This window comes from Mesoplodon mirus, assembly GCF_964341445.2.
Source record: "Mesoplodon mirus genome assembly, chromosome: 3".
Lineage (NCBI taxonomy): Eukaryota > Metazoa > Chordata > Mammalia > Artiodactyla > Ziphiidae > Mesoplodon > Mesoplodon mirus.
The window spans coordinates 71,374,789-71,387,037 of record NC_138978.1 but is presented as its reverse complement, the minus strand read 5'-3'; the positions used below and the strand labels follow the sequence as shown (position 1 = coordinate 71,387,037).

Below are 12,249 nucleotides of genomic sequence, written 5' to 3'. Positions count from 1 at the left end.
AAACTCTGATATAAAGTGACTATGCTGGTTTATTGCTAGGATACCAAACTATTACATTTATATCATCAGTGGGCTGTTGCTAGTGTGAAAATGAAGGTTTCCATTTGAATTCTTTTTCTTTTCAATTCCAATTCTAGCCTAAGGGTTAATCTTTTTAAACGAAAAATAAGAGGGGATAAAAATACTTAAATTGAATAACCTGAATTTTTTTCCCTTTTATTTACCTCTAAAAAGTGAAATGGGAGAAGGGGGAAAAAGCAGCAAAAGTAATGGAGAAACAAACTTACACTGACTCATAGGTATCAATTCTAATAAAATGATTATTTATTAGTAGAGAAACTTCCAATGTTGAAATTAACTTCAATTGTGAAAGTACCCTAGATGTATTTGAAAATATATACTTTTGTAGGGCAAACTTATAAACATGTACGTGTCTTGTTTTGTCTTTTAATAATTTTTAATATATTAGCACTTTTAAAATTGATTTTTCTGGTCAATTTTTCTGTAGGTATTACCTCATTTGGAAAGCTTTGAGAAACAGGAAAACATTTCTAACAAAATGTCAGCTTTTCGAGGTCATTGTCCGCATTTGGATTCAGTTGGTGAAATAACTAAAGAAGATTTAATACAAAAATCTCATGTAAGAAAGAGGGCTTTTTTTCTTCCTTTAAAAAAAAATCCTTTAAAAAATCATATTCGTTTTTCTCCCAAATATGTGTTTTCTGTAGATTACTACAATATTCTATGTTCATGAGTCCAATTTTTTTATATATGATATTAGTGAATGTATATATTTGGCTGTATTTATGTAATGGTAATGTTGTCTGTGTGATTTTCCTTCCATAGGGTTCTTGTCAGGATTGTAAAGTCAGAGGACCAAACCTTTGGGCGTGTCTGGAGGTATGTGTATGTTTCTTCTCAAAAGTTTGTTATAAAAATTTATATCTGAATAAGGTTAACTAGAAGATTTTTTTTGACACTTAGAGGACTTCATAAATGAACATTAAGAAGACCATTATCGATTATAAAATTAAACTTTAAACTTTGGGCTTTAACTTACAGTGCTTTTTGCAGAGTTCGGTAAATCACTAAAATATTTTACCCTCACCTTTTATTAGTGGAGACATATCTTTTAGCTTAGAAATATTCCGGTTATATTCTTTTGTGCCTAGTACCTTTTGGTTAAAATAACTGACTTGGGAAGTCATTTAATCTTTCTGTTAAACCATGTGATCAGAACTTCATTGTAAATGTAATTGTAATGCTATTATTTTAAACTTACATGTTATAAAATACCTAATTTTCCTTTTTATATAATTATTTATAGAATAGATGTTCATATGTTGGCTGTGGTGAATCACAAGTAGATCATAGCACCATACATTCTCAGGTATGTATGTAGAAAAATTTCGTGCAAGATGTTTTTTAAAGAGAGCCTGAAGGAAAGGGAAAGCAAATACAGCATTAAGTTGTAAATTTTGTCCATTTTTCTTTTTTTTTTTTAATAAGTGAGTTAAATCTTAGCTTATAAAAAGGTGGGGAGGGGAATTGCTAAGATCAATATTAGAAAGAGGTTGTAATTAAGAGAGTAGTGATTTAAGAAACGTACCTCTAGATGTATGGAGGTGGTAGCTGAAGATATTAGTAGGATATGTAAGTTGAAGTCAAGAATAGAAGCCTAGGCTATGCCAGGGCCTGACTGACTTCAAGTCTCAACTCATATACCTTTTTCTCTACATCCTCCTTACTGGAGTCCCGTTTCTACGTCACCCTGGTTGTTTGGTGCTTGTGTGTAATTCTGGCATGCTTCTTTTACAGATTAGATAGAGCTCCCATTCTAAACTATACATTTTCTTGAGAATGAAGTGTCTTGTTCATATTTATCTCTACAGCATTAACTGTTCTCAACCAGTTCCTCAAGAGAATTAATTAAGGCTCTCAGGCATCATGGTACATAGTTAATTTACTTCTCTTTGGTGCACCTAGAATGGTGGTACTATGTACCATTCTTGGGAGAATTGAGAAAATAGTTACTCAGATCATTGTCTATAGGGCATTATCCTCTTGCAAAACTCTAGTTGAGAAGGGCTGGAGTTTCATATATCCAAGATCATATTCACTTTCGCTTGAGCTGTTTTGTGCTTTGATTCATGTCATTTATATTCTTTTGCCATTCTGATCTCCTGGAACAGTTAACTGTGCTATTGTCAATTTTCTTGTATTATAATTACTTGCTAACTGAAAAGCATAGTCTTATAATAACTCTTGTGTTTATCTTTATAATGAATAGTGGTGAAAAATGACAATAGAATACTTTTGGAGTAGGCTTAGATATTGTTATTATTCACTATGCATTAGCAATTTATCTAAAAAATGGTTTTTTGGTGCTCCAGTTTAAATTTTCTCTTTTGAGTATACTGTTATTCATCAAAGGCCAGCAGTTTATCTTCTATGACCTCTGAAAGGTTTTCAGCTATAATTTTGGCTCCTCTTCTCTCTCTCACATGAAATTATACAGGAGACAAAGCATTATTTAACTGTGAACCTTACCACTCTTCGAGTATGGTGTTATGCTTGCAGCAAAGAAGTATTTTTGGATAGAAAATTAGGAACTCAGCCTTCATTACCTCATGTAAAACCACTTCACCAAACACAAGAAAATAGTGTCCAGGTAATAATCTAAATCTGTGTAATTAAAATATCAAATATTTTCAGGTAATAATTTCAGAATTTGTCATGTAGCTGAAATCTAAGAGCCCTACTTCACTTGTACTTTAAAAAATTTCCATAATGTGCCTTTTTTCCTCAAATGAAACACCGAAGCTGGCCTTTGTTCTTTTGTAGAGTGATGGATTAGAGTGAAATTGAAGCCCACACCTGTCTGAAGATGGAAAAGCACCTGATGTGTTTTAAAAACTTAAAAAAACAGCTGGTTTAAATAGTGTTTCTTTTTCTAGTCAGTCTGATTCTAGGAGAGGTGATGGGCCTTCTTTGATAGGCCCTAATTCAGCTCTCTTTTCCTCATTTCCCTCCCTGCTTCACTCCCATGTATATTACTGTAAACATTTTACTAATTTATTGAAAACGAGATAGAATACATTAAAGCTTAACATCAGTGTTTGGTTACAAAAGATGGGTAAGCTTGCAAAGATTGGTCACTTAATATTGAGACTTTTCTAGTCATATAAAAAAATAGGAAAGGGAGGGATTTCCCTGCCCTCCAGTGGGTAAGACTCCACGCTTCCACTGCAGGGCGCACGGGTTCTATCCCTAGTTGGGGAACTAAGATCCCACCTGCCACACGGCGTGGCCAAAAAAAAAAAAGAAAGAAAAAATAGGAAAAGGAATGAAAAAAATAAGAATAGTTGACGTCCTATCATCATTTGGTCTGTATGGTTTAATTAACACATCAGTGAGTTTTTTCCTTCTGTGTTATAGAAATCACATTGTATTTCTATAATTGTGTTCTTTGATACCAGTTCTTAAGATTTTTTTGTGTTGTATCTTTGTATCACATTCTGATGGTAGATATTTGTGAGAGTAAATTTGCTTGCCTTACACATTATATAACTTAAAGTGACTAGATTTTAGACAAGGTATACTTGTTGCATTTCTAGTTTCATAGTTGAATAACTCTAGTTCATAAGTTACCATCATTACTGTTTCTCCTACTGATACCTATTTATCATTCAAAAACGTGTTTTTTGGTTTTTTTTGAATGCCATGGTAGTTTGAAAATAAGTTTGCCTGAACCCTCTAACACTATTAACAAAAATGTGGTAATTAAAAGTTTAATCACATGAGGAACTGATAACAATTTATAATAATCTAAAGAATAAGTACAGATAGTTCACAAAGAAGAAATACAAATTAGGGCTTCCCTGGTGGCGCAGAGGTTGAGAGTCCGCCTGCCGATGCAGGGGACGCAGGTTCGTGCCCCGGTCCGGGAAAAAAAAAAAAAAAAAAAGGAAAAGAAAGAAATACAAATTAAAACACATCAAGAAAATAATCATCGGTGACTAAAGAAAAGTAAGTTAAAACAGCTATCTGCCATTTCTGCCCAAATAGATTATGATTGCAAACTCTTAGTGAATGCTGAATCTGGTTGAATAAGTATACTGATACTTTTCTGATAGCTTGTAAATAATTTTCTGGTGAGTTATATTTATAACACATAAAAGGCATGACTTTAATTTCATACAACTTCCTGATGATCCCATTGTTGAAGAAATTACTCAGAAGAAAAAAAAAGTTATTTGTACAGATTTTTTTAGCAGTATAAAATTTACAGGCTGTATGAACCCAGTTCATCAGAACATTAATTATAGAATAACAGTATTGGAAACCATTCAAATGTCATTAAGATTTTTCAAACAATTTTGTAGGAGGAAAGATTTTGAATGATTTTTTTTTTTTGCGGTACACGGGCCTCTCACTATTGTGGCCTCTCCCGTTGTGGAGCACAGGCTCCGGATGCGCAGGCTCAGCGGCCATGGCTCACGGGCCCAGCCGCTCCGCGGCAGCATGTGGGATCCTCCCGGACCGGGGCACGAACCCGTGTCCCCTGCATTGGTAGGCGGACTCTCAACCACTGTGCCACCAGGGAAGCCCTGAATGATTTTTTTTAAAGCTGCTCTACTTCTCTGTATTTCAATACACCAAAGTGAGAATGTGGGGCCTACCCAAATATCTAGTATCTACAGATTCCAGGAAGGTAAAGTAAATGTATAAAGTGGGTGGGTATAAGTACATATATGCATGCCTTGAAGAAGAGAAATAAGCTGTAATAAGTTGGAGAACCAGAGCACGTGCCAAGTACATTCTGCTGTTGAGTTTCCTCCTCCCACTGATGGTTGCTAAATGGGTTCGGTGTACTTTGATCTTCTGCTATTAGAAGAGAACTTGCAGAATTTGATTTTTATGTGAGCTCACCCAATTTTTAAAATATTAGTTCAAAGTTTTGCTTTTGTTTCAGTTTTTGTCCTTTTTTTAAAAACACTGTGGACTAACATTTGACCAAGTCACCAGTTGCAACCTCTTGAGTTAATCCAATTCTCAGGAATTAATATTGGAATTTTAAAAAATATTTAAAACTATTTCATACGCATAAAAGGATGCAAAATAACTTTAGTAACAAGTATCAGGAGAGATTGTAGAAGTCTAGAGATAAGCTGCGAACAAATTAAAAAAAAATTTTGACCTAAGGATTTGTTCAAGCCTGCTATCTTTTCTGTTATCAAGGATTTTAAAATACCCAGTAACACAACATTAAAAACTCCTCTGGTTGCTGTATTTGATGATCTGGACATAGAAGTGGAAGAAGAAGATGAACTTAAGGCAAGAGGTAAAATAATTCTCCTGTATAACACTCCTTTGTATGCTACTGTCCATTTCTTTAGGAAATTGTATCATGTGAAAATTTCAAAATCTAGAGATGATCAGAAGATAATTACAAAAAAAAATTCTAAGAATCAGATTATTGGTTATGCTTATGCTTTTTTAAAAAAATTATCAGTTTACATAATCAGGGTACATTTTTAAGTTCTAACTTTTTTTTGTTTATTTATTGTATTATGCATAACTTGAAAATACCAAGGAAATATCCTTTTGTTTTTAATGATGCATGAGTGGAAGTAATGTTAGTTGGCAGTATTTGATTGTAAGAAATCAATAAAGTAATTGTATTTAAAAAAAAATTCTGAAATTTGACCTAGTAAAATTGTATCTGTGAAAAAGCAAACTGACAACTTTGATGCTTCGTTTCTCTGGCATCACTTTACTAAAGCCCACAGTTGTTAGTATAAACTATCTGTATAGTTTAGTACAGACTTTTCTGTTTTATAGTTGATGTAAGGGAATCTTAACCCTTTAAGGATATATTTAAATAATTTTCTGAATATTAACACTTTGGTGTAAGTCTGACCTCTTTGAGTTATTCAAGTTGCTGTTTGTATTCCTATAATGTATTTTGTATTTCCTTAACATAGCTTGGGAACCATAATAATTACCTAGTTACATATTCAGCGAACACTCATAAAATTGAGTCATTGCATTATTGAATGATGACATAACTTATAATTTTTCCTAATAGGTCTTACAGGTTTGAAAAATATTGGAAATACTTGTTATATGAATGCTGCTTTGCAGGCTCTTTCCAATTGGTAAGTAGAGAAATTAATTTTGTTAGTATAGTTTTTTTTTGTTTTTGTTTTTTTTGCGGTACGCGGGCCTCTCACTGTTGTGGCCTCTCCCGTTGCGGAGCACAGGCTCCAGATGCACAGGCTCAGCGGCCATGGCTCACGGGCCCAGCCGCTCCACGGCATGTGGGATCTTCCCAGACTGGGGCATGAACCCGTGTCCCCTGCATCGGCAGGCGGACTCTCAACCACTGCGCCACCAGGGAAGCCCAGTATAGTTTTTTAAAGTTACTCTTGGAGGACTTCCCTGTTGGTGCAGTGGTTAGGAATCCACCTGCCAAGGCAGGGGACACGGGTTTGATCCCTGGTCTGGGAAGATCCCACATGCCATGGAGCAACTAAGCCCATGCGCCACAACTACTGAGCCTGTGTACCACAACTACTGAGCCTGTGCTCCAGAGCCCATGAGCCACAACTACTGAGCCTGCGCATGTGCCGCAGCTACTGAAGCCTGCGAGGCTAGAGCCTGTGCTCCGCAACAAGGGAAGCCACCTCAGTGAGAAGCCCGCACACTGCAACGAAGAGTAGCCCCATTCACTGCAACGAGAGAAAGCCCATGCACAGCAACAAAGACCCAGTGCAGCCAAAAATAAATAAATAAAATAAAATTATTAAAAAAAAATAATAGAGTTACTCTTGGAGCAGAAAACCATGCTGCTGTAGTACACTCAGAAAAAAGGAGTGAGAAGAGAAAAGAAAAATATACATTAATAGTAATATGGGAAAAAGGTGACAATTATATTCAATTCCCCTAGCCAACAGGATCCCATTAAATCCTTGCTGTACCTCTTCCCTCACCCCTCTCAACACATAGTGCTGCCTCCCCCCCTTTTCTGAAATGCCCCCACTTAAAAAATTATCTGGATTAACTAAAGCCTAAATATGTAAATATTCCTGAAAAAGTTATTTCCTCTTTCTTGCTGAGTAACTCTTAAGGTAGAGTAGGCAAGAAACTGAGTTGGGACATAATCCATTGTTGTCCCAATGGGGTTGCTTTGACCATGCCTATAGTTTCCTAAGACTGCTGGTCCTGGCTCAGACCCTAGGTGGTTGTATGTCTTTGAGGAAGTTATTTGTTTTTACATCTAGAAAATGAGGAGCTTGAACTAATTAATTCCTCAAATCACTTTTAGTTCAGAGGTCCTAGGAAAATACTTTATATTTTTCTGTAGGTGGAAAGTCTCTAATAAAGCAATTAGGTTTTTTTTCTTAATTATAGTCCTGTAAAGTAGGTAGGTGCAGTATGGAATGTTCTGCAGATGATCACCCAGGGAAGAGATGAAAAGTCATAGGATCAAGTCCTGAGGAACCCTGATAGATACCTGGTAAGAGCAGAAAAAACAATAGAGGGAAAAGAGTTACCAGAGAGGTCAAGAAGAAAAGTAAAAAAGTGCATTACATTGGTTAAGAGAAGAGGGTAAACCACCTGTGACAAATGCTGCTAAGGGGGAAATGAAAGGTGTTTACTGGATTTGGCAGCATTGAGGACTCTGATGTGGTGGGTCAAATCTGATTTGATGGGTCGAGCAAGATAATGAAGGAAAGAATGTGAAGCTGTAAAAGGGAGCAAAGAAGTAACAGATACAGGGCTCTATGTGCTGTCAATTCATTGAATGACTAGAAGTCAATGAGTATTAAGCTGTGACTGCACTCTAACTTTTTTTTTTAACATCTTTTTTTTAAACTAGCCCACCTTTGACACAATTTTTTCTACATTGTGGAGGACTAGCCCGAACAGATAAGAAACCAGCTATTTGTAAAAGTTATCTCAAACTGATGACAGAGCTGTGGCATAAAAGCAGGTATGTACTTAATATGTTTATTTTCATTATTATATTTTTAAATGAACATCATAAATATTAAACATTTGCAGGTGCATTTATAGAGCTATAAAAAGTAGACAAATTTGAGACATTCAGTTTTGGGCATGTTATATTTGAAAATGAACATCCAAATGAAATATCTGGACTGGAGATAAAATGTTGAACTGTTAAAGCTGCTGTTACTGACACTTTTGATTTTTAATTCAGGAGTAGGCATTCTCACAATGCTAAAATCAGACCATAGAGGCATATATGAATGTTTATTTTTCTGCTTATGTTTATTTGCTCTAAGTGTAGCATTAGAAAAATAATTGTTTGCTGTAATATTTTGTATTAGAACTATTCAGAAAGTTGCATTTAATGGTTCCTAAGAACTGCCCAGCCTTTCTCCTAAGAAAACAATCACCAAAGCTTTCATGTTCTTATATTCCTAAGTGCTTCAGTTTTCTTTGAGATATTTGACTCCCTACTAAAGAGTATCTCTTGAGTTAAAAATTTGTTATTACTGTCATTTCAGTATGCTAGGAAAAGATTGTTTCAATGAATTATTTTGGAATGTGAAGGTATATGTCATTCACATTTCTAATATTCAAGAGACAGAATTCTCTCTTGTCATTTATCCCTATTGAGTATTACCCGTTGCTGCCAAGGGTTCTAATGTCTCTAAGTTCCTTACTGCATAGCTAGAACTAATCCTTAACTGCTATGTTTAAGCTTCTTTGCCCTAAAACTATAAACTTAATATTCTTGGAAGTTTACTAAACTTCAGAAGTGTTATAGTACAGAATTTTAAGTGATTAAATCTTGCATCTGGTTTACTTTTCATTTTTGTTTGCATGAGTATTTGATGGCTGGTTTAAAATTTTTATTTAGATAGTGTACTAGATATACTTATCCCAAGAATTTTAAGTAATTAAAATATTATTTTAAGTAATTAGAAGTATTTTTTGAAAAATCATATAGTAGAGCATAATCATTTCATTAGGGAGGAGAACAATAAATTACATAGCTTAAATATCAAAAATAAGCTATTTTGATGAACCTGTGAAGCATAATACTGGGCACTTTTTGTTTGTTTTTGTTTTTTTTCTCTTTTTTTTCTCACTGTGTTTTCTTTTTTAAACGAAGGGGCAGTCTTTTTATCTTTTTTTTTTTAATTAATTCATCAATTTTATTTTGGCTATGTTGGGTCTTCATTGCTGTGCACGAGCTTTCTCTAGTTGTGGTGAGCAGGGGCTACTCTTCGTTGCGGTGTGCGGCTTCTCACTGTGGTGGCTCCTTTTGTTGCGGAGCACAGGCTCTAGGCGCGCGGGCCTCAGTAGTTGTGGCTCGTGGGCTCTAGAGCACAGGCTCAGTAGTTGCGGCACACGGGCTTAGTTGCTCCATGGCATGTGGGATCTTCCTGGACCAGGGCTCAAACCCATGTCCCCTGCATTGACAGGCAGATTCTTAACCACTGCGCCACCAGGGAAGTCCCTGTATATATATATATTTTTTTAATTTTAAAATTTTATTTTATTTATTTTTTTATACAGCAGGTTCTTATTACTTATCTATTTTATACATATTAGTGTATATATGTCAACCCCAATCTCCCAATTCGTCCCACCACCACCACACACGCCCTCTTTTTTTAAAAAATATTTATTTATTTTATTTGTTTATTTGGCTGTGCCGGGTCTTAGTTGCAGCATGTGGGATCTAGTTCTCTGACCAGGGATCAAACCTGGGCCCCTTGCATTGGGAGTGTGGAGTCTCAGCCACTGGACCACCAGGGAAGTCCCAGTACTGGGCAATTTTGAATGATTTTTTGAAACACAAATACTTTTCAGTTTAACTCTTTGAATTTTTGATTGTTTGTTTCTTTTTTAAAAAAATATTTATTTATTTATTTTTGGCTGTGTCAGGTCTTTATTGCCCACACGGGTTCTCTCTACTTGTGGCACGCAGGCTCCAGAGTGTGCGGGCTCAGTAGTTGTACCACATAGGCTCTTTAGTTGTGTTGCATGGGCTCCAGAGCACTTGGACTCTGTAGTTGCGGCATGCAGGCTCTTTAGTTGTGGCACGCGGGCTCCTTAGTTTTGGAGCGCGGACTTAGTTGCCCCGGGGCATGTGGGATCTTAGTTCCCTGACCAGGGATCAAACCCGTGTCCCCTGTGTTGGAAAGTGGATTCTCAACCACTGGACCATCAGGGAAGTCCCTGATTGCTCATTTCTAAAATAAAAACTAAAAATCACAGATTTCTTCCTAAAAATGTTTTCTTCCTCAGGCCAGGATTTGTTGTGCCTACTAATCTGTTTCAAGGAATTAAAACTGTAAATCCAACATTTCGGGGGTATTCTCAGCAGGTACGTCTTTATTGCTTTTTATTCATAATATTAATCTTTAATACATTTGCAAAATGCTATTATGTATGCATTATGCTATTATATACTCATTTGCAATTCTAAGAATAATAACCCCATATCATATTTTTGGCTTACATTTTTCCACATTTCTCTTAATTTCATATTTTTCTAGAAATTTTAAATTTTGGGGTGTTTAAATATGTCAGTATATTCTAGCGCTTTTAGCTTTGAAAAGTTCCACATCCAGAGATAGATTTTACCTGTATTTTCTGTATTTTATGATTTAATTAAAAAAATTCTTTAGACATGTGTCATTTATTTCACATTACAACATAATCCAAATTTAATTTTTCGCAAACAGCTAACAAATTTTACGAAACTACAGATTTAAGAATTTTCTTATCTGGTTTTAAAAGTTTCTTCTTTATTAATTTGTTAATATATAATAAGGTCTGTTTCTGGGCTTTCTAATCTGTTTCATTGACCTGTAAGTTTTTGGATTGATACCAATGGCAGTTTCAATTATTGTACTTTATATAACGTTTTTCATGTTAATACCTGGTCCTCACATGTGTTTCTTTTTCAAAACAATACCTGTTCTCTGTTAACTTTTTCTGTTGCAAATTCCTGGATCACAGAGACTTGGTAGACATAAGTTGGGGCCTACGAATTTGTATTTTCAATAAACATTCTAGGTTGATCAAGGATTTTTGAGATACAGTGCAAAATTAGATAAAGCTTTAGTTTTAAGCCAAACTTATACTTGAATTCAGGATATCTCTCTGAATTCTTATTGTCAGATGAGGCAAATCCTTACTCAAGTTCTCTAAAATAACAGCAGTACTAAAGCTGACCTCCAGATCATCTTCAGCTTTCTGTTGCTGTTGTTTATTGTTTTTTTTAGTTTTAATTGAAATACATGTTCAGTTTTTTAATTCCTTTTGTTTTATTTACATAACTTTTTAGAACTTAGTGCTTCCTATCCCTCCAATGCCTTATGTCTACAAAGTTGTATTTCCTTAGTATAATGCTACACATTTAGAAATCAGTTGCTAACCACATTTTGTATATTTTCTCATTTCTACATACATGTATTTTTAATGAAATGGTAATATTTATGTTGCTTATATATTAGGATGCTCAAGAATTCCTTCGATGTTTAATGGATCTGCTTCATGAAGAACTGAAAGAACAGGTCATGGAAGTAGAAGAGGATCCTCAAACTCTAATGACTGAGGAGACCATAGAGGAAGACAAGAGCCAATCAGATGCAGATTTTCAGTCTTGTGAATCTTGTAGCAGCAGTGATAAAGCCGAAAATGAAAATGCGTCTAGAAGCTTTTCTGAAGATAATAATGAAACAACAATGTTAATTCAGGATGATGAAAATAATTCAGAAATGTCAAAAGATTGGCAAAAAGAGAAGATGTGCAATAAGATTAATAAAGCGAATTCTGAAGGAGAATTAGATAGAGACTCTGTGTCTGAAACAGTTGACTTGAACAATCAGGAGACTGTCAAAGTGCAAATACACAGCAGAGCTTCAGGTGACAATTTTTATAATTTGCAAATGATAGTGTTTCATTTTTAGACAAAGGGTGCAAGATGTGTTTATATTTAAGATGATATTTGTAATTTTACCATCTTCTGATTTGGGGGAGAGCGGAATTAGTCTGACATGTGACTTTAGAACACATTTCTAATTTACATGTTAATGTTCACAGTTTATATTTAGCATAATAAAAATGAAATAGAATAATTAATAGCTTTAGCTTGATATTTTGTGTGTAGTATATGACATTATAGTTCAACCATACTAATTGAAAGAAAGAGGGTATTAAATAGATGTTACTTTTGGGCTTTCTAACTAGTAGAGTTTA

At 34.9% G+C, this 12,249-nt stretch overlaps 1 protein-coding gene across 2 annotated transcripts in view; it reads left to right on the top strand.

The window, feature by feature from the left end:
- The window catches only part of USP33 (ubiquitin specific peptidase 33), a 71,097-nt gene that overhangs the window by 34,083 nt on the left and 24,765 nt on the right, over positions 1 to 12,249 (top strand). For both annotated transcript variants that reach the window (XM_082613378.1, XM_082613377.1), the window contains exons 2-10: positions 509 to 640; positions 847 to 900; positions 1,328 to 1,390; positions 2,519 to 2,671; positions 5,242 to 5,344; positions 6,092 to 6,161; positions 7,886 to 7,999; positions 10,291 to 10,369; positions 11,505 to 11,916. In XM_082613378.1, the coding sequence (XP_082469504.1) occupies positions 560 to 640; positions 847 to 900; positions 1,328 to 1,390; positions 2,519 to 2,671; positions 5,242 to 5,344; positions 6,092 to 6,161; positions 7,886 to 7,999; positions 10,291 to 10,369; positions 11,505 to 11,916 (1,129 nt within the window). In that variant the 5' untranslated portion in view covers positions 509 to 559. The remainder of the gene's footprint in view (positions 1 to 508; positions 641 to 846; positions 901 to 1,327; positions 1,391 to 2,518; positions 2,672 to 5,241; positions 5,345 to 6,091; positions 6,162 to 7,885; positions 8,000 to 10,290; positions 10,370 to 11,504; positions 11,917 to 12,249) is intronic.